This window comes from Somniosus microcephalus, chromosome 3 (genome assembly GCF_052327205.1).
Source record: "Somniosus microcephalus isolate GS21.2 chromosome 3, FLI_Smic_1.0, whole genome shotgun sequence".
Classification (NCBI taxonomy): domain Eukaryota; kingdom Metazoa; phylum Chordata; class Chondrichthyes; order Squaliformes; family Somniosidae; genus Somniosus; species Somniosus microcephalus.
Window position 1 is genome coordinate 369,522,876 of NC_140989.1, and position 23,467 is coordinate 369,546,342.

The following is a 23,467-nucleotide window of genomic DNA, read 5'->3' on the forward strand; positions in this document are numbered from 1 at the left end:
AGTGAGGGTGGATGATGAGTAGTGGAGAATGGGGGTTAGTGAGGGAGGATGATGAGTAGTGGAGAAGGGGTTAGTGAGGGAGGATGATGAGTAGTGGAGAATAGGGGTTAGTGAGGGAGGATGATGAGTAGTGGAGAATAGGGGTTACTGAGGGAGGATGATGAGTAGTGGAGAATAGGGGTTAGTGAGGGAGGATGATGAGTAGTGGAGAATGGGGGTTAGTGAGGGAGGATGATGAGTGGAGAATAGGGGTTAGTGAGGGAGGATGATGAGTAGTGGAGAATGGGGGTTAGTGAAGGAGGATGATGAGTAGTGGAGAATGGGGGTTAGTGAGGGAGGATGATGAGTAGTGGAGAATAGGGGTTAGTGAGGGAGGATGATGAGTGGAGAATAGGGGTTAGTGAGGGAGGATGATGAGTAGTGGAGAATGGGGGTTAGTGAAGGAGGATGATGAGTAGTGGAGAATGGGGGTTAGTGAGGGAGGATGATGAGTAGTGGAGAATGGGGGTTAGTGAGGGAGGATGATGAGTAGTGGAGAATGGGGGTTAGTGAGGGAGGATGATGCGTTGTGGAGAATGGGGGTTAGTGAGGGAGGCTGATGAGTAGTGGAGAATAGGGGTTAGTGAGGGAGGATGATGAGTAGTGGAGAATAGGGGTTAGTGAGTGAGGATGATGAGTGGAGAATAGGGGTTAGTGAGGGAGGATGATGAGTGGAGAATGGGGGTTCGTGAGGAAGGATGATGAGTAGTGGAGAATAGGGGTTAGTGAGGGAGGATGATGAGTAGTGGAGAATGGGGGTTAGTGAGGGAGGATGATGAGTAGTGGAGAATGGGGGTTAGTGAGGGAGGATGATGAGTGGAGAATGGGGGTTAGTGAGGAAGGATGATGAGTAGTGGAGAATAGGGGTTAGTGAGGGAGGATGATGAGTAGTGGAGAATGGGGGTTAGTGAGGGAGGATGATGAGTAGTGGCGAATAGGGGTTAGTGAGGGTAGAGAACATTACAGCGGAGAAAGAGAAGGAGACATGAAGGCTGGGGGAGAGTAATGAAGAAAGAGGAGAAAGGGAGAGATGGAAGTGATGGAGTTCGAGTCCGGAGCGGCAGCCAAAATGAACCTAGTTGAATTTTTTGAGGAGGTAACAGATGTGTTAGATAAGGGAATGCCTATGGATGTTATTTACATGGACTTCCAGAAGGCATTCAACAAGGTTCCACATAAGAGACTGTTAACAAAAATGAGAGCACGTGGAATTGGAGGCAACATATTGGCTTGGATAGAGAATTGATTAGGAGGTAGAAGACAGAGAGTAGGGGCATTGGGTATATACTCCAATTGGCAGGATGTGACTAGTGGTGACCCCCAGGGATCTGTACTGGGGCCTAGAGTTTCACTATATTTATAAATGACTTGGATGAAGGAATAGAGAGCCGTGTCCCTGAGTTTGCTGATGACAAGTTATGCGGCACAGTAAATGGGTTACATAGTATTACATAGTATTTATAGCACAGAAACAGGCCATTCGGCCCAACTGGTCCGTGCTGGTGTTTATGCTCCACACGAACCTCCTCCCACCCTACTTCATCTCACCCCATCAACATATCCTTCTATTCCTTTCTCCCACGTGTGTTTATCCAGCTTCCCCTTAAACGCATCTGTGCTATTCACCTCAACCACTCCCTGTGGTAACGAGTTCCACATTCTCACCACTCTCTGGGTAAAGAAGTTTCTACTGAATTCCCTATTGGATTTACTGGTGAATGTTGTATATTTATGGCCTCAAGTCCTGGTCTCCCCCGCAAGTGGAAACATCTTCTCCACACCTACCCTTTCATAATTTTAAAGACCTCTGTCAGGTCACCCTTCAGCGTTCTCTTTTCAACCTGTTAACTGCCTTGCTAATCCTATTTTAATATGCAATTCCGATTTTGGGTCTTTTGGCTCTTGTTTCCCGTCTTCCGAGAATCACGCCAGCTGCAATGAGTCAGGTTTCTGGAGGACATGAATTGTTGTCAGTTGCTGCAGCCACTTAAAAACGCTCCTGCAACATGGCTGACATCCAAATGCTACAACTTTGTTATTGGACGTTTGGGATAAGATTTGCAACTCTACTGACCCTGTGACTGTTCAAGCTGAGAGCCATCTGCAGTGTGACCTGATTGGAATAATCTCAGGCCACTTTGTGCGTTTGCAAGGTTCTTGCCTCAACTGAAATCTATAGCAACGGGATGGGTACCATTTATATCCTCTCACCCTGGTCGTCAGATTCGGAGGAAGAGCAGCTGCGGCAGAGGCACAACCAGCCACGACAGCAACATCAGCACCAGGAGCGCAAACCTCTTCCTCACCCACCTGATGCTGCACAGGGCGGAGGGCCTCAGCGCAGGGCTGCACCTTGCTGCAGGAGATACACCCAACACAGGGTTTACAGGCAGAATATCGGCTTCCTCAGCATGACTGAGCAGCAGTGCCAAAGGAAGCTGAGACTTTCGAGAGACGTAGTCGCTGACATCTGCGCAATGCTGCACCAACACCTGGAACCCAGAGGAGCGTGTGGACACTCCTTACCAGTGACTGCCAAAGTCACCACCGCACTCAACTTCTTTGCTTCGGGCTCCTTCTAGGGATCAGCTGCAGACATCAGCGGCATCTCCCAGTCGGCCGCACACACCTGCATCACGCAGGTCACCGATGCCCTCTTTGCAAAGGCGCACAATTACATCCACTTCTCCACGGATGGCCCAAGTGTGACCGCGCGTGCGGTTGGCTTTGCCAATATGGCAGGCTTTCCAATGGTGCAGGGCGTCATAGACTGCACACATGTAGCCATTAGGGCCCCCTATCACAACCCAGCTGCGTTTGTCAACCGCAAGGGCTTCCACTCCCTGAACGTCCAGCTGGTGTGTAACCACAGGAAGATCATCATGCATGTTTGCGCTAAGTACCCTGGCAGTTGCCATGACTCCTTCATCCTGCGTCAGTCTACTGTGCTTCAGCTCTTCCATCCACCAACCCAACTTTCCAGATGGCTCCTTGGCGACAAGGGCTATTCCCTGAAAAAGTGGCTAATGACACCGATGAGGAGGCTGAGGAGCGCTACAATGTGAGTCACTTATCCACCAGAAGCATCATCGAGCAAACCATCGGCATTGCTCAAAATGCACTTCCGGTGCCTTGACAGATCTGGTGGAGCCCTGCAGTATGCACCAGCCAGGGTGTCCAGAATCATCGTGGTCTGCTGTGCCATGCACAACATCGCACAGCAGCGCGGCTTAGTGCTGCCGGACGAACAAGTGGCTCAGCGCGCACACTCCTCGGAAGAAGAGGAGGAGGAGGATGTAGAGGAGCATGAGGAGGACGATGGGGAGCCACACGTTACGAGGCCGGATGTGGCCAATACAGCCGCACGCGACCGCATTGCTGGCCGTCTGGCAAGGGAAGCACTCATCCATGCCAGATTCGCGTAAGCTTACGCTTCAAACACAGGTGGCTGGCAGATGGAGATGAATATAAGGCCGACATTCTCAAAACCTCATGCATCAGCTGTCCAATAAACGGTGGTTTCCGCCCACTCTCACCATCATCATCATTATAAATGGAATTAGCCCTGAGCCCTCACTCTTGAACTTCCATTTCCCAGAATGCATAGGCCAGAAACTCAACTCTTGGCCATCACTTTTGTTTAATTACATCACAAAAGGATGACACTCGATATTTAACAACACTATAAAACACCCAAGTGACCACCCTTGTGACTATTTGTGCTTTAACTTCGTCTTACGTGTGCTCCTACGTGGTGCTTCCCCTGTGGCTTCAGCAGATGTAGAGGCACCTTGCTCACTCTGGTGCTGCGCCTGCTTAGACTCCTCTGGGTTTGGGAGCCTGTGAGGGCTCCTCCACAGCCATCTCAGTTTCTCTCTCCACAGATGCTGCCTGACCTGCTGAGCATTTCCAGCATTTTCTGTTTTTATTTCAGATTTCCAGCATCCACAGTATTTTGCTTTTGTATCTATATTGAGGTTCATTTGCCAATTACATGCCCATTCTGCAGTTTATTAATGTCGTCTTGTATTTTGTTGCAGTCCTCATCTGTGTTAACTACAACCCCAAATTTGGCGTTGTCCACAAATTTTGAAATTGTACTTCTGATTCCCGAGTCCAATTCATTTATTTAAATGGTGAACGACAGTGGTCCCAGCACCAATCCTTGTGGAACACCACTTCACACCTTTTGCCAGTCTGCGTAACTCCTTTTAATTCCTACTCTCTGTTTTCTGTTTTGTAGCCAGCTTGCTCTCCATTCTGCTGCTTGTCCCCTGACTCCATGGGGGAGAAATTCGGTGTCGCCCCGTTTGGGGCGCAATTATCGGCCGGACGCAAAGTTTAGCGCCTGCCGCTAATTATCGCCTCCGACTGCAAACTTGGCTTCTATCACCCCTGGGAGTGATTGGAGTGCTAAATCAGGCGCTGCACACCTCTCTAAAGGCGCTAACACCGAGGAGCGAGGCGCTACCTCAGAGCGCTGGCAAAGCTCAGGTGATGTCAGTCAGCAATGGAACACAGACACACTGGTGCCGGCCAGTTCTTAAAGGTGAGGGTCGATCTTGCTCTCCATCCACACCCTGCTCATTGCAGGCTTGAATCTCTGCCTGGAGAGACCTGTACATCAAATCTGCTGGAAAGAACAATGGCGGGGCCCAGGGAAAGAGTTCAGAGTGCAGCCCCCATAGTCTCTTCTAAATCGATGCAAGGAAGGTCAAATCAAAATGAACCTGCAAAGTGCTGCTCAGTACCCAAAACTCCTTCACACAGCGTTGAATCTCTCCAGAAGTCTGTCTCTCTCTCTCAGAATGCGTGGTGCAAAAATGTCACCGACAAAAAAAGGCACCAAGCGGCCGCCTTTAAATAGCGCTCCCCTAGTCCCTCCCCGACTGCAAAACGTTCCCCTCAACCTGTCGTTGCTAGCGGCAGGCGAAAAGGCAGGGGGCATCACTCAATATCCGGTCCGGGACGTTACCAGGGCGTTGCACGCTTGACTGATGTCACGATCTGCGGGCGCAGGAGATCGTGGCGGTAGTGTTTAGCGTCGCCGCAAAATGTCTGGTCAATTTCGTGAGCGGCGCAAACATCGCCGCGCCCGGGCGCTAGTAGCGCCCTCTTAGGGTGCTAACGGGAGGCACAAAGCAACCAAATTTTTCCCTCCATATGTTCTGACCTTAGTCATGACTCATGAGTCTATTTTGCCGTACCTTATCGCAGGCCTTTGGGAAATCCAAATATAATACATCTACTGCATTACCCTTATCTACCCTTTCTGTTACTTCTTCAAAGAATTCGATAGGGTTGGTCAAGCATGTCCTTCCCTTTTGGAATCCGTGCTGACTACTCTTTATTATATTTTCAGTTTCTACATGGTTTTTCCGTTACATCTTTGAGTAAGGATTCCATTATCTTTCCTACCACCAATGTTAAGTTAATTAATCTACGGTTTTCTGGACTTGTTCTACCTCCCTTTTTAAATATAGGAATCACACTAGCTGTCCGCCAGTCCTCTGGCACTATTTCCTTTTCTAATTAACTTTTATATATGTGTAATAGTGCTTCTGCTATCTCTTCCCTAACGTCTTTTAATATACGCGGATGCAATCCATCCAGACCAAGTTTGATTTGTTTATCAATTATCTCCCCCTTTCTATCTTAAACATGTTAGTCTCCCTGGTGAATACCGAGGCAAAGTAATTATTTAATATTTCTGCCATTTCGCCATCATTACCTGTGAGTTTATTGTGTGTATCCCTTAGTGGTCCTATCCCGATCCTGATTTTCCTTTTGCTATTTGTGTGTCTGTACAATACTTTATTTCTTTTTATATTCCGCGATAATTTAATTCTGTAGTTTTTCTTTGCCTACCTAATTTTTTTTTTACTTCTTTCCTAACCTTTACATATTCCCTTTTGTCATCCTCTTTGTTGTCTGTGTACTTAGTGTATGCCTTTTTCTTTAGTTTCAATTTTGCCCTTATTTCTTTCTCCATTCATTGTGTGTCATTACTGGCTAGTTTGTTCTTGCTTTTTTGTGGGATATATTTCTCCTGGATTCTCTTGATCCCTGTTTTAAATGTTTCCCACTGTTGTTCTATTTCTTTGTTTGTCAGTAAATTTTTCCAGTTTATTTTCCCTAGTTCCATTCTGATCCCCTTAAAATCAGCTTTTTACCAATTCACCAAAAGACCAACGTTGGTTTTTGTCTTACATATGTCCTTCTCAATCTTTATCTGAAACCTTATTATGTGTGGTCACTATTGGCTAGATGTTCCTCTATGCTTGCTTCTAAGCATGCAGGTGCAGCAGGCGGTTAAGAAGGCAAATGGTATGTTGGCCTTCGTAGTGAGAGGGTTTGAGTACAGGAACAAGGATGTCTTGCTGTAGTTGTACAGGGCCTTGGTGAGACCACATCTTGAGTATTGTGTGCAGTTTTGGTCGCCTTATCTGAGGAAGGATGTTCTTGCCATGGAAGGAGTTCAGCGAAGATTCACCAGGCTGATACCTGGGATGGCAGGAATGACGTATGAGGAGAGATTGGGTTGATTGGGCTTATACTCGCTGGAGTTTAGAAGAATGAGAGGGGATCTCATTGAAACTTATAAAATTCTGACAGGACTGGACAGACTAGATGCAGGAAGGATGTTCCCGGTGGTTAGGGAGTCCAGAACCAGGGGTCACAGTCTAAAGATAAGGGGTAAGTCATTTAGGACAGAGATGAGGAGGAATTTCTTCACCCAGAGAGTGGTGAACATAAGAACATAAGAAATAGGAGCAGGAGTAGGCCAATTGGCCCCTCGAGCCTGCTCCGCCATTCAATAAGATCATGGCTGATCTGATCCTAACCGCCAATCCACTATGACAGGACTATCTCCTGAATCTAACAGCATTAGACACACGAAAACAGGAGCAGGATCAGGCTACACGGCCCCTGGGCCCGCTCCGCTACCCACAGGGCCATGACCTATCCGAACCTAGACTCATGTCCAAATTCCTGCCCGCTCCCCGTAACCTTTAATTCCCTTTTCTACTAGGAAACTGTCTATTTCTGTTTTAAATTTATGTAATGATGTAGCTTCGACAGCTTTTTGGGGCAGCATATTCCATGGACCTACCACCCTCTGAGTGAAGTAGTTCCTCCTCATCTCAGTTTTGAAAGAGCAACCCCTTATTCTAAGACTATGCCCCCTAGTTCTAGTTTCACCCATCATCTGGAACATCCTCCCTGCATCCACCCGATCCAACCCCTTCACAATCTTATATGTTTCAATAAGATCGCCTCTCATTCTTCTGAACTCCAATGAGTAGAGTCCCAATCTACTCAACCTGTGGAATTCTCTACTACAGAAGGCAGTAGAGGCCAATTCATTAAATATATTCAAGAAGGAGTTAGATATATTTCTTAAGGTCAAAGGGATCAAGGGATATGGGGAGAAAGCAGGAACAGGGTACTGAATTTGGATGATCAGCCATGATCGCATTGAATGGCGGAGCAGGCTCGAAGGGCCGAATGGCCTACTCCTGCTCCTATCTTCTATGTTTCTATATTATCTGTTCTGGTACATTTCCCATTGCTAGATCCAGCAGTGCTCCCTCTCACCTTGGACTTTTTACATACTGGGTAAGAAATCAGTCTTGTACACATTGTAAAAACTCCATTCCCTGTACCCTTTTCGCTACCTCTTCTTGCCAGTTTATTTGTGGGGTAGTTAAAATCTCCTATGATTATTATTCCATGTCCTTTACTCATTTCATATATTTGCCTTTGCAGCTCTTCCTCCACCTCCTTTCCACTACTGTATTAGGTGATCTGTAGTATACCCCTATTAGCGTGATCGATCCCATCTCTTTTATTTCAATCCAGATGGATTCTGTTTCTAACCTTCTGTTAGTTCTGTCGCTTTATTCTGCTGCCATTGTATTGGCCCAGAAATTCGGGTCCCAACGCGTGAGTACGGACGGAGTACTCACGTGTGGACCCGATGGAAGTGCCGGAATCTTGCATGCACTACGCATGCGCGGGAAACCGGCACTTCCGATCCTCTGAACCAAGGGGTTCAGAGGTCGAACGCGTGCGCACGGGAGTCTGCGCGTGCGCGTTGAACTTCCTTTTTTTTTTCAGGTTTTAACGTGCGGGTAAGTCTGTACATTTTAGAAATGTAAAAAGCAGCCGTAAGGACTTCATTTTCAAAGGTAAGTGGTCAATTATTTAAAATTATAACATTTTTTCCACAGGTTTTTTACTTTTAAATACTTTAAAGCAAGGTAAGTTTATTTTTAGCCCTGTTTTTTTTATAAAATTATTTTTTTCAAAAATGTAAATTTTTGTTTAAAATAGTTATTTAATGTCATTTATAGTTTATTTACAAAGTGTGATGTTTTTAAAAAATTTATTTGAAGGTAAAGTACAGTTTTACAGCCTCAGCATTTATACGTTTTGACAGGTCTATCTGTCAAGACTTATGAATGGAGCATTCCCTGCTCCGATTGGCTGCCTGTTGCTCACGTGATCCCAGGGGACACTTCGCACTAACTACGCCCCTGGGACACGCCAGCACAGCGCGCCGGCCTCTGGGACAGGCCTCGGAGAGGAATTCCACGCAGGCCAAGAGCTCAACTGCCGGCGCGCTAGGTAAGTGTAGGTCGGGGGCTTGCACCCGCGGGAGGCCCCCGACCCGAATTTCTGGGCCATTATCTCTCTTTAGTACAGCTACGCCTCCCCCTTCTTCTTTCCCTATCCCTTCTGATTATGTTAGAACCTGCAATATCTCGTTGCCAGTCTTGTTGTGTAGCCATGTTTCAGTTATTCCTGCTATCTCACAATTCACTGACAGCCATCCAGTGTCCTGCTTGTATTTTGAGAAAGGACATACTGTATTCTCAGTGTTCTTTCTTTTTTCTACAGGTATATTTGAATTAGAGTCATCGATGGGCGAGGAGGTGGACGAGGAGAAGGAGGAGGAAGAGGAAGAGGAGGATGATGAAGAAGATGCTGACAAAGATATCCATGAGATTTTGAAGTCGTATCCGATCATCCACCAGCTGGAGCCTGCAGGCAATCTGCTGCTCTCTCGCTGTGCAGCTGGAGAGGATGTCCGCCTCGGCATTCAACAGCTGCATGAGATGCTGCGGAACAAACCGCAGCCCAAATTCACCTACCAGCCGCCGGTAACCCTGGACAAGAGGCTGTACGCCAAATCCTATGGCTGCGTGAACCTGGCGCCATTCATGGCGATTCAGAAAGCCTACGGGGACAGGGGGAAAGCAGTGAAGCAGCGCGTGCGCGCGGACCTGACCCGCCGGCTGAAAGTGGCCGAAGACCAAGCGAGGAGCAATCTTCACGGGCAGGCCCTCGAGAGAAATTACGACCCTTTCCGAAAGTATAAAGGGGACACAGTGCGGTGCGAGCAGGGCTTGCTGCAGCGTAAGATAGACCATGCAGAGTCGCTGAAGTTCGTTCGCCAGTGCAACTTTCTGTTCCTCGAAGAGAAGACTCAGCGAAGATCGGACCATCAGTTCGCCAAAGAATTTAACTCCCGCTATACCGTGATGTCGGAGGCCTTGCTGAAGCGTCAGATCAGGGAAAGGAATGAAAGTATCCGTCAACAGAAACTTGAGGTGGCGCAGAGCGTTAGGAAGCAAGCAAAGCAGCTAAAGGAAGAAATCAAGGACTTCATGGCGCACAAGTGAGTTCACAGCAATCATCTTTCATTTTCAGTGAATGTATCAGCAAAGAAACCTTGTTGACACAAATTGTCAGGCGCTTCCAGCTTGTTTTGAAAGCCTAAAAATCCAGGTATTCGCAAGCGGTATACTCAACGTCCAAATGTTCGAACAGGTAAAATGCCACAAAATCCCACCAAAGGGTACTGAGCACAGTGCTGGTCTCCATATACCGAGCACAGTGCTGGTCTCCATATACCGAGCACAGTGCTGGTCTCCATATACCGAGCACAGTGCTGGTCTCCATATACCGAGCACAGTGCTGGTCTCCATATACCGAGCACAGTGCTGGTCTCCATATACCGAGCACTGTGCTGGTCTCCATATACCGAGCACAGTGCTGGTCTCCATATACCGAGCACAGTGCTGGTCTCCATATACCGAGCACAGTGCTGGTCTCCATATACCGAGCACAGTGCTGGTCTCCATATAGCGAGCACAGTGCTGGTCTCCATATACCGAGCACAGTTCTGGTCGCCATATACCGAGCACAGTGCTGGTCTCCATATACTGAGCACAGTGCTGGTCTCCATATACTGAGCACAGTGCTGGTCTCCATATACCGAGCACAGTGCTGGTCTCCATATACTGAGCACAGTGCTGGTCTCCATATACCGAGCACAGTGCTGGTCTCCATATACCGAGCACAGTGCTGGTCTCCATATACCGAGCACAGTGCTGGTCTCCATATACCGAGCACAGTGCTGGTCTCCATATACCGAGCACAGTGCTGGTCTCCATATACCGAGCACAGTTCTGGTCGCCATATACTGAGCACAGTTCTGTTCTCCATATACGGAGCACAGTGCTGGTCTCCATGTACCGAGCACAGTTCTGGTCGCCATATACCGAGCACAGTGCTGGTCTCCATATACCGAGCACAGTGCTGGTCTCCATATACCGAGCACAGTTCTGGTCTCCATATACCGAGCACAGTTCTGGTCTCCATATACTGAGCACAGTTCTGGTCGCCATATACTGAGCACCGTGCTGGTCGCCATGTACCGAGCACAGTTCTGGTCTCCATATACTGAGCACAGTTCTGGTCGCCATATACTGCGCACCGTGCTGGTCGCCATATACTGAGCACAGTTCTGGTCGCCATATACCGAGCACAGTGCTGGTCGCCATGTACCGAGCACAGTGCTGGTCGCCATATACTGAGCACAGTGCTGGTCTCCATAAACCGAGCACAGTTCTGGTCGCCATATACTGAGCACAGTTCTGATCGCCATATACTGAGCACAGTTCTGGTCGCCATATACCGAGCACAGTTCTGGTCGCCATATACTGAGCACAGTTCTGGTCTCCATATATTGAGCACAGTGCTGGTCGCCATATACTGAGCACAGTTCTGGTCTCCATATACTGAGCACAGTTCTGGTCTCCATATACTGAGCACAGTGCTGGTCGCTATATACTGAGCACAGTTCTGGTCTCCATATACTGAGCACAGTTCTGGTCTCCATATACCGAGCACAGTGCTGGTCGCCATATACCGAGCACGGTGCTGGTCTCCATATACCGAGCACAGTGCTGGTCGCCATATACTGAGCACAGTGCTGGTCGCCATATACTGAGCACAGTGCTGGTCGCCATATACTGAGCACCGTGCTGGTCACCATATACTGAGCACAGTGCTGGTCGCCATATACTGAGCACAGTGCTGGTCGCCATATATCGAGCACAGTGCTGGTCTCCATATACCGAGCACAGTGCTGGTCTCCATATACTGAGCACAGCTCTGGTCTCCATATACTGAGCACAGTGCTGGTCGCCATATACTGAGCACAGTTCTGGTCTCCATATACCGAGCACAGTTCTGGTCGCCATATACTGAGCACAGTTCAGGTCGCCATATACTGAGCACAGTTCTGGTCTCCATATACTGAGCACAGTTCTGGTCACCATATACTGAGCACAGTGCTGGTCTCCATATACCGAGCACAGTTCTGGTCGCCATATACTGAGCACAGTGCTGGTCTCCATATACCGAGCACAGTTCTGGTCGCCATATACTGAGCACAGTTCAGGTCGCCATATACTGAGCACAGTTCTGGTCTCCATATACTGAGCACAGTTCTGGTCGCCATATACTGAGCACAGTTCTGGTCGCCATATACCGAGCACAGTGCTGGTCGCCATATACTGAGCACAGTGCTGGTCGCCATATACTGAGCACAGTGCTGGTCGCCATATACTGAGCACAGTGCTGGTCGCCATATACCGAGCACAGTGCCGGTCGCCATATACTGAGCACAGTTCTGGTCTCCATATACCGAGCACAGTGCTGGTCGCCATATACTGAGCACAGTTCTGGTCTCCATATACTGAGCACAGTGCAGGTCGCCATATACTGAGCACAGTGCAGGTCGCCATATACTGAGCACAGTTCTGGTCGCCATATACTGAGCACAGTTCTGGTCGCCATATACTGAGCACAGTTCTGGTCGCCATATACTGAGCACAGTGCTGGTCACCATATACTGAGCACAGTGCTGGTCTCCATATATTGAGCACAGTTCTGGTCGCCATATACCGAGCACAGTGCTGGTCGCCATGTACTGAGCACAGTGCTGGTCGCCATATACTGAGCACAGTGCTGGTCTCCATATACCGAGCACAGTTCTGGTCTCCATATACCGAGCACAGTTCTGGTCTCCATATACTGAGCACAGTTCTGGTCGCCATATACTGAGCACCGTGCTGGTCGCCATGTACCGAGCACAGTGCTGGTCACCATGTACCGAGCACAGTTCTGGTCTCCATATACTGAGCACAGTTCTGGTCGCCATATACTGAGCACCGTGCTGGTCGCCATATACTGAGCACCGTGCTGGTCGCCATATACCGAGCACAGTTCTGGTCGCCATGTACCGAGCACAGTGCTGGTCGCCATATACTGAGCACAGTGCTGGTCTCCATATACCGAGCACAGTGCTGGTCGCCATGTACTGAGCACAGTGCTGGTCGCCATATACTGAGCACAGTGCTGGTCTCCATATACCGAGCACAGTTCTGGTCTCCATATACCGAGCACAGTTCTGGTCTCCATATACTGAGCACAGTTCTGGTCGCCATATACTGAGCACCGTGCTGGTCGCCATGTACCGAGCACAGTGCTGGTCACCATGTACCGAGCACAGTTCTGGTCTCCATATACTGAGCACAGTTCTGGTCGCCATATACTGAGCACCGTGCTGGTCGCCATATACTGAGCACAGTTCTGGTCGCCATATACCGAGCACAGTGCTGGTCGCCATGTACCGAGCACAGTGCTGGTCGCCATATACTGAGCACAGTGCTGGTCTCCATATACCGAGCACAGTTCTGGTCGCCATATACTGAGCACAGTTCTGATCGCCATATACTGAGCACAGTTCTGGTCGCCATATACCGAGCACAGTTCTGCTCGCCATATACTGAGCACAGTTCTGGTCTCCATATATTGAGCACAGTGCTGGTCGCCATATACTGAGCACTGTTCTGGTCTCCATATACTGAGCACAGTTCTGGTCTCCATATACTGAGCACAGTGCTGGTCGCTATATACTGAGCACAGTTCTGGTCTCCATATACTGAGCACAGTGCTGGTCTCCATATACTGAGCACAGTGCTGGTCGCCATATACTGAGCACGGTGCTGGTCGCCATATACTGAGCACAGTGCTGGTCGCCATATACTGAGCACAGTGCTGGTCGCCATATACCGAGCACAGTGCTGGTCGCCATATACTGAGCACCGTGCTGGTCACCATATACTGAGCACAGTGCTGGTCGCCATATACTGAGCACAGTGCTGGTCTCCATATACTGAGCACAGTGCTGGTCGCCATATACTGAGCACAGTTCTGGTCGCTATATACCGAGCACAGTGCTGGTCGCCATATACTGAGCACAGTGCTGGTCTCCATATACTGAGCACAGTGCTGGTCGCCATATACCGAGCACAGTTCTGGTCGCCATATACCGAGCACAGTCCTGGTCTCCATATACCGAGCACAGTTCTGGTCGCCATATACCGAACACAGTTCTGGTCTCCATATACTGAGCACAGTTCAGGTTGCCATATACTGAGCACAGTTCTGGTCTCCATATACTGAGCACAGTTCTGGTCTCCATATACTGAGCACAGTGCTGGTCTCCATATACTGAGCACAGTGCTGGTCTCCATATACTGAGCACAGTGCTGGTCTCCATATACTGAGCACAGTGCTGGTCGCCATATACTGAGCACAGTGCTGGTCGCCATATACTGAGCACAGTGCTGTTCGCCATATACTCAGCACAGTTCTGGTCGCCATATACCAAGCACAGTTCTGGTCTCCATATACCGAGCACAGTGCTGGTCTCCATATACCGAGCACAGTTCTGGTCGCCATATACTGAGCACAGTGCTGGTCTCCATATACCGAGCACAGTGCAGGTCGCCATATATTGAGCACAGTGCTGGCCTCCATATACTAAGCACAGTGCTGGTCGCCATATACTGAGCACAGTGCTGGTCTCCATATACCGAGCACAGTGCAGGTCGCCATATATTGAGCACAGTGCTGGTCGCCATATACTGAGCACAGTGCTGGCCTCCATATACTAAGCACAGTGCTGGTCGCCATATACTGAGCACAGTGCTGGTCGCCATATACTGAGCACAGTGCTGGTCGCCATATACCGAGCACAGTTCTGGTCTCCATATACCGAGCACAGTGCTGGTCTCCATATACCGAGCACAGTTCTGGTCGCCATATACTGAGCACAGTTCTGGTCTCCATATACCGAGCACAGTGCAGGTCGCCATATATTGAGCACAGTGCTGGTCGCCATATACTGAGCACAGTGCTGGCCTCCATATACTAAGCACAGTGCTGGTTGCCATATACTGAGCACAGTTCTGGTCTCCATATACTGAGCACAGTTCTGGTCTCCATATACCGAGCACAGTTCTGGTCTCCATATACCGAGCACAGTTCTGGTCGCCATATACCGAGCACAGTTCTGGTCTCCATATACCGAGCACAGTTCAGGTCGCCATATACTGAGCACAGTTCTGGTCTCCATATACTGAGCACAGTTCTGGTCTCCATATACTGAGCACAGTGCTGGTCTCCATATACTGAGCAGTGCTGGTCTCCATATACTGAGCACAGTGCTGGTCGCCATATACTGAGCACAGTGCTGGTCGCCATATACGGAGCACAGTGCTGGTCGCCATATACCGAGCACAGTTCTGGTCGCCATATACCGAGCACAGTTCTGGTCTCCATATACCGAGCACAGTGCTGGCCTCCATATACTAAGCACAGTGCTGGTCGCCATATACTGAGCACAGTTCTGGTCTCCATATACTGAGCACAGCTCTGGTCTCCATATACTGAGCACAGTGCTGGTCGCCATATACTGAGCACAGTTCTGGTCTCCATATACCGAGCACAGTTCTGGTCGCCATATACTGAGCACAGTGCTGGTCGCCATATACTGAGCACAGTGCTGGTCTCCATATACTGAGCACAGCTCTGGTCTCCATATACTGAGCACAGTGCTGGTCGCCATATACTGAGCACAGTTCTGGTCTCCATATACCGAGCACAGTTCAGGTCGCCATATACTGAGCACAGTTCAGGTCGCCATATACTGAGCACAGTGCTGGTCTCCATATACTGAGCACAGTGCTGGTCTCCATATACTGAGCACAGTGCTGGTCGCCATATACTGAGCACAGTGCTGGTCGCCATATACGGAGCACAGTGCTGGTCGCCATATACCGAGCACAGTTCTGGTCGCCATATACCGAGCACAGTTCTGGTCTCCATATACCGAGCACAGTGCTGGCCTCCATATACTAAGCACAGTGCTGGTCGCCATATACTGAGCACAGTTCTGGTCTCCATATACTGAGCACAGCTCTGGTCTCCATATACTGAGCACAGTGCTGGTCGCCATATACTGAGCACAGTTCTGGTCTCCATATACCGAGCACAGTTCTGGTCGCCATATACTAAGCACAGTGCTGGTCGCCATATACTGAGCACAGTGCTGGTCTCCATATACTGAGCACAGCTCTGGTCTCCATATACTGAGCACAGTGCTGGTCGCCATATACTGAGCACAGTTCTGGTCTCCATATACCGAGCACAGTTCTGGTCGCCATATACTGAGCACAGTTCAGGTCGCCATATACTGAGCACAGTTCTGGTCTCCATATACTGAGCACAGTTCTGGTCGCCATATACTGAGCACAGTGCTGGTCTCCATATACCGAGCACAGTTCTGGTCGCCATATACTGAGCACAGTGCTGGTCTCCATATACCGAGCACAGTTCTGGTCGCCATATACTGAGCACAGTTCAGGTCGCCATATACTGAGCACAGTTCTGGTCTCCATATACTGAGCACAGTTCTGGTCGCCATATACTGAGCACAGTTCTGGTCGCCATATACCGAGCACAGTGCTGGTCGCCATATACTGAGCACAGTGCTGGTCGCCATATACTGAGCACAGTGCTGGTCGCCATATACTGAGCACAGTGCTGGTCGCCATATACCGAGCACAGTGCCGGTCGCCATATACTGAGCACAGTTCTGGTCTCCATATACTGAGCACAGTGCTGGTCGCCATATACTGAGCACAGTGCTGGTCGCCATATACGGAGCACAGTGCTGGTCGCCATATACCGAGCACAGTTCTGGTCGCCATATACCGAGCACAGTTCTGGTCTCCATATACCGAGCACAGTGCTGGCCTCCATATACTAAGCACAGTGCTGGTCGCCATATACTGAGCACAGTTCTGGTCTCCATATACTGAGCACAGCTCTGGTCTCCATATACTGAGCACAGTGCTGGTCACCATATACTGAGCACAGTTCTGGTCTCCATATACCGAGCACAGTGCTGGCCTCCATATACTAAGCACAGTGCTGGTCGCCATATACTGAGCACAGTTCTGGTCTCCATATACTGAGCACAGCTCTGGTCTCCATATACTGAGCACAGTGCTGGTCGCCATATACTGAGCACAGTTCTGGTCTCCATATACCGAGCACAGTTCTGGTCGCCATATACTGAGCACAGTGCTGGTCGCCAAATACTGAGCACAGTGCTGGTCTCCATATACTGAGCACAGCTCTGGTCTCCATATACTGAGCACAGTGCTGGTCGCCATATACTGAGCACAGTTCTGGTCTCCATATACCGAGCACAGTTCTGGTCGCCATATACTGAGCACAGTTCAGGTCGCCATATACTGAGCACAGTTCAGGTCGCCATATACTGAGCACAGTGCTGGTCTCCATATACTGAGCACAGTGCTGGTCTCCATATACTGAGCACAGTGCTGGTCGCCATATACTGAGCACAGTGCTGGTCGCCATATACGGAGCACAGTGCTGGTCGCCATATACCGAGCACAGTTCTGGTCGCCATATACCGAGCACAGTTCTGGTCTCCATATACCGAGCACAGTGCTGGCCTCCATATACTAAGCACAGTGCTGGTCGCCATATACTGAGCACAGTTCTGGTCTCCATATACTGAGCACAGCTCTGGTCTCCATATACTGAGCACAGTGCTGGTCGCCATATACTGAGCACAGTTCTGGTCTCCATATACCGAGCACAGTTCTGGTCGCCATATACTAAGCACAGTGCTGGTCGCCATATACTGAGCACAGTGCTGGTCTCCATATACTGAGCACAGCTCTGGTCTCCATATACTGAGCAGAGTGCTGGTCGCCATATACTGAGCACAGTTCTGGTCTCCATATACCGAGCACAGTTCTGGTCGCCATATACTGAGCACAGTTCAGGTCGCCATATACTGAGCACAGTTCTGGTCTCCATATACTGAGCACAGTTCTGGTCACCATATACTGAGCACAGTGCTGGTCTCCATATACCGAGCACAGTTCTGGTCGCCATATACTGAGCACAGTGCTGGTCTCCATATACCGAGCACACTTCTGCTCGCCATATACTGAGCACAGTTCAGGTCGCCATATACTGAGCACAGTTCTGGTCTCCATATACTGAGCACAGTTCTGGTCGCCATATACTGAGCACAGTTCTGGTCGCCATATACCGAGCACAGTGCTGGTCGCCATATACTGAGCACAGTGCTGGTCGCCATATACTGAGCACAGTGCTGGTCGCCATATACTGAGCACAGTGCTGGTCGCCATATACCGAGCACAGTGCCGGTCGCCATATACTGAGCACAGTTCTGGTCTCCATATACTGAGCACAGTGCTGGTCGCCATATACTGAGCACAGTTCTGGTCTCCATATACTGAGCACAGTGCAGGTCGCCATATACTGAGCACAGTGCAGGTCGCCATATACTGAGCACAGTTCTGGTCGCCATATACTGAGCACAGTTCTGGTAGCCATATACTGAGCACAGTTCTGGTCGCCATATACTGAGCACAGTGCTGGTCACCATATACTGAGCACAGTGCTGGTCTCCATATATTGAGCACAGTTCTGGTCGCCATATACCGAGCACAGTGCTGGTCGCCATGTACTGAGCACAGTGCTGGTCGCCATATACTGAGCACAGTGCTGGTCTCCATATACCGAGCACAGTTCTGGTCTCCATATACCGAGCACAGTTCTGGTCTCCATATACTGAGCACAGTTCTGGTCGCCATATACTGAGCACCGTGCTGGTCGCCATATACTGAGCACAGTTCTGGTCGCCATATACCGAGCACAGTGCTGGTCGCCATGTACCGAGCACAGTGCTGGTCGCCATATACTGAGCACAGTGCTGGTCTCCATATACCGAGCACAGTTCTGGTCGCCATATACTGAGCACAGTTCTGATCGCCATATACTGAGCACAGTTCTGGTCGCCATATACCGAGCACAGTTCTGGTCACCATATACTGAGCACAGTTCTGGTCTCCATATATTGAGCACAGTGCTGGTCGCCATATACTGAGCACAGTTCTGGTCTCCATATACTGAGCACAGTTCTGGTCTCCATATACTGAGCACAGTGCTGGTCTCCATATACTGAGCACAGTGCTGGTCGCCATATACTGAGCACGGTGCTGGTCGCCATATACTGAGCACAGTGCTGGTCGCCATATACTGAGCACAGTGCTGGTCGCCATATACTGAGCACAGTGCTGGTCGCCATATACTGAGCACCGTGCTGGTCACCATATACTGAGCACAGTGCTGGTCGCCATATACTGAGCACAGTGCTGGTCTCCATATACTGAGCACAGTGCTGGTCGCCATATACTGAGCACAGTTCTGGTCGCTATATACCGAGCACAGTGCTGGTCGCCATATACTGAGCACAGTGCTGGTCTCCATATACTGAGCACAGTGCTGGTCGCCATATACCGAGCACAGTTCTGGTCGCCATATACCGAGCACAGTCCTGGTCTCCATATACCGAGCACAGTTCTGGTCGCCATATACCGAACACAGTTCTGGTCTCCATATACTGAGCACAGTTCAGGTTGCCATATACTGAGCACAGTTCTGGTCTCCATATACTGAGCACAGTTCTGGTCTCCATATACTGAGCACAGTGCTGGTCGCCATATACTGAGCACAGTGCTGGTCGCCATATACTGAGCACAGTGCTGGTCGCCATATACTCAGCACAGTTCTGGTCGCCATATACCAAGCACAGTTCTGGTCTCCATATACCGAGCACAGTGCTGGTCTCCATATACCGAGCACAGTTCTGGTCGCCATATACTGAGCACAGTGCTGGTCTCCATATACCGAGCACAGTGCAGGTCGCCATATATTGAGCACAGTGCTGGCCTCCATATACTAAGCACAGTGCTGGTCGCCATATACTGAGCACAGTGCTGGTCTCCATATACCGAGCACAGTGCAGGTCGCCATATATTGAGCACAGTGCTGGTCGCCATATACTGAGCACAGTGCTGGCCTCCATATACTAAGCACAGTGCTGGTCGCCATATACTGAGCACAGTGCTGGTCGCCATATACTGAGCACAGTGCTGGTCGCCATATACCGAGCACAGTTCTGGTCTCCATATACCGAGCACAGTGCTGGTCTCCATATACCGAGCACAGTTCTGGTCGCCATATACTGTGCACAGTTCTGGTCTCCATATACCGAGCACAGTGCAGGTCGCCATATATTGAGCACAGTGCTGGTCGCCATATACTGAGCACAGTGCTGGCCTCCATATACTAAGCACAGTGCTGGTTGCCATATACTGAGCACAGTTCTGGTCTCCATATACTGAGCACAGTTCTGGTCTCCATATACCGAGCACAGTTCTGGTCTCCATATACCGAGCACAGTTCTGGTCGCCATATACCGAGCACAGTTCTGGTCTCCATATACCGAGCACAGTTCAGGTCGCCATATACTGAGCACAGTTCTGGTCTCCATATACTGAGCACAGTTCTGGTCTCCATATACTGAGCACAGTGCTGGTCTCCATATACTGAGCACAGTGCTGGTCTCCATATACTGAGCACAGTGCTGGTCGCCATATACTGAGCACAGTGCTGGTCGCCATATACGGAGCACAGTGCTGGTCGCCATATACCGAGCACAGTTCTGGTCGCCATATACTGAGCACAGTGCTGGTCTCCATATACTGAGCACAGCTCTGGTCTCCATATACCGAGCACAGTGCTGGTCGCCATATACTGAGCACAGTGCTGGTCGCCATATACTGAGCACAGTGCTGGTCGCCATATACTGAGCACAGTTCTGGTCGCCATATACTGAGCACAGTTCTGGTCTCCATATACCGAGCACAGTGCTGGTCGCCATATACCGAGCACAGTTCTGGTCGCCATATACTGAGCACAGTTCTGGTCTCCATATACTGAGCACAGTTCTGGTCGCCATATACTGAGCACAGTTCTGGTCGCCATATACTGAGCACAGCTCTGGTCGCCATATACTGAGCACAGTTCTGGTCTCCATATACCTGGCACAGTTCTGGTCTCCATATACCTGGCACAGTTCTGGTCTCCATATACCGAGCACAGTTCTGGTCTCCATATACCGAGCACAGTTCTGGTCTCCATATACCGAGCACAGTTCTGGTCTCCATATACCGAGCACAGTTCTGGTCTCCATATACCGAGCACAGTTCTGGTCGTCATATACCGAGCACAGTTCTGGTCTCCATATACCGAGCACAGTTCTGGTCGCCATGGACCGAGCACAGTGCTGGTCGCCATATACCGAGCACAGTTCTGGTCGCCATGGACCGAGCACAGTTCTGGTCTCCATATACCGAGCACAGTTCTGGTCTCCATATACCGAGCACAGTTCTGGTCTCCATATACCGAGCACAGTTCTGGTCTCCATATACCGAGCACAGTTCTGGTCGCCATAGACCGAGCACAGTGCTGGTCGCCATATACCGAGCACTGTGCTCGTCTCCATATACCGAGCACAGTTCTGGTCTCCATATACCGAGCACAGTTCTGGTTTCCATATACCGAGCACAGTTCTGGTCGCCATATATTGAGCACAGTTCTGGTCTCCATATTACAAAAAGGATACAGAGGCACTGGAGAAGGTGCAAAAAAGATTTACTGGGATAGTACCAGAACTGAGAGGTTATAATGATCAGAAAAAACTGAACAGGCAGGAAAAGAGAAGGTTGAGGGGTGATCTGATCGAGGTCATTAAGATTATGACAGGGTTTGATAGGGTAGACGTAGAGAAGATGTTTCCACTTGTGGGGGAGACCAGAACTAGGGGCCATAAATATAAGATAGTCACTAATAAATCCCATCGTTAATTCAGGAGAAACTTCTTTACCCAGAGAGTGGTGAGAATGTGGAACTCGCTACCACAGGGAGTGGTTGAGATGACTAGCATCGATGCATTTAAGAGGAAACTAGATAGGCACATGTGGGAGAAAGCAATAGAAGGATATGCCGATAGGTTGAGATGAAGAGGGGTGGGAGAAGGATCGTGTGGGGAAAGTACCACCCTAAAATTGTTTCTCGTTGCTCCTGTTCTACGACTGGAATACGGAAGTAACATCGATCAATTCCCCCACTCCCTCTTTAATGTTCATTGGAAACAGACGGTCACAGGATTTTGTGTTGCTTTTTATAATTTATAATTAAAACAGAGGAATAATTATAAACAGAGGGACATTAATGAGCATAAGTTAATGGGCAGAGTGAAGTGCATTAATGCTGACCTCAGTTAAAGTGAATGCTGCATTTGACTCGAGGGGCAATCTCCTTTTTCTCCCCCTCAAGGCAATTGGTCATGCAAGTGGAGAACAATGCCGCAAGGACAGCCGCTAACACTATTCTCTCGGAAGCGTCGAAAGACAGATTGCTGCACGCCAGATCCAGGGTGGCAGCCCAGAAGGCACACCAGCACTCCGCAGAAACCACTGACGCAGCGGCAGCTGAACAGAGCGCCTCCTACCTATACAAATTGCCAGGCATTTCCCCTCAGCCCACATTGACCCAATCCGAGGCATCTGCTCCAGAAATATGACAGCCATGCGGTCTCATCAGTCCCCCAGACACAGTCGGTCGCAAGTGCGGTGGCAATTTGCCTAAGAATGGTCTAATTATTTTAGTGTATAATAGCCCCCACCTGTCACTGTATTGTACGAATTAGTAATTATTTAAAGCACCAGTGATTACAGGCTATATTTCAAAGCCAGAGGTTTTGCAAAGTTTGTATAGAAACAAAGTGACAGATTCTAACAGTTATCCACAAGTCCCATTCTGGCTCTACTGTCTAGGACTGTTTGGCCCATGTGTGTCTCAAGTACAGGAGCTAATACACACGGTCCAGTACACAGCGGGTAAAAGGGAACGATTCACTTCAGTCTGGGACTCTACGGCCTGTGTGTGTCTCAGTGTCAGCTCTTGTAGTTGTACGCGCCGGGTAAAAGGGAACGATTCACTCCAGTCTGGGACTCTACGGCCTGTGTGTGTCTCAGTGTCAGCTCTTGCAGTTGTACGCGCCGGGTAAAAGGGAACGATTCACTCCAGTCTGGGACTGTACAGCCTGTGTGTGTCTCAGTGTCAGCTCTTGTAGTTGTACGCGCCGGGTAAAAGGGAATGATTCACTCCAGTCTGGGACTGTACAGCCTGTGTGTGTCTCAGTGTCAGCTCTTGTAGTTGTACGCGCCGGGTAAAAGGGAACGATTCACTCCAGTCTGGGACTGTACGGTCTGTGTGTGTCTCAGTGTCAGCTCTTGTAGTTGTACGCGTTGGGTAAAAGGGAATGATTCACTCCAGTCTGGGACTCTACGGCCCGTGTGTGTCTCAGTGTCAGCTCTTGTAGTTGTACGCGCCGGGTAAAAGGGAACGATTCACTCCAGTCTGGGACTGTACAGCCTGTGTGTGTCTCAGTGTCAGCTCTTGTAGTTGTACGCGCCGGGTAAAAGGGAACGATTCACTCCAGTCTGGGACTGTACGGCCTGTGTGTGTCTCAGTGTCAGCTCTTGTAGTTGTACGCGCCGGGTAACAGGGAATGATTCACTCCAGTCTGGGACTCTACGGCCTGTGTGTGTCTCAGTGTCAGCTCTTGTAGTTGTACGCGCCAGGTAAAAGGGAACGATTCACTCCAGTCTGGGACTCTACGGCCTGTGTGTGTCTCAGTGTCAGCTCTTGTAGTTGTACGCGCCGGGTAAAAGGGAATGATTCACTCCAGTCTGGGACTCTACGGCCCGTGTGTGTCTCAGTGTCAGCTCTTGTAGTTGTACGCGCC

The 23,467-nt window shown here is 49.6% G+C and overlaps 1 protein-coding gene across 2 annotated transcripts in view; it reads left to right on the forward strand.

Annotated features, from left to right (window-relative positions):
- LOC147122430 (leucine-rich repeat and IQ domain-containing protein 3-like) overlaps positions 1-22,429 on the forward strand; it is a 102,724-nt gene extending 80,295 nt beyond the window's left edge. For both annotated transcript variants that reach the window (XM_085983584.1, XM_085983585.1), the window contains 2 exons: positions 8,944-9,724; positions 21,994-22,429. In XM_085983584.1, coding sequence (XP_085839710.1) covers positions 8,944-9,724; positions 21,994-22,240 — 1,028 coding nt within the window. In that variant the 3' untranslated portion in view covers positions 22,241-22,429. The remainder of the gene's footprint in view (positions 1-8,943; positions 9,725-21,993) is intronic.
- The last annotated feature ends 1,038 nt before the right edge of the window (positions 22,430-23,467 follow it).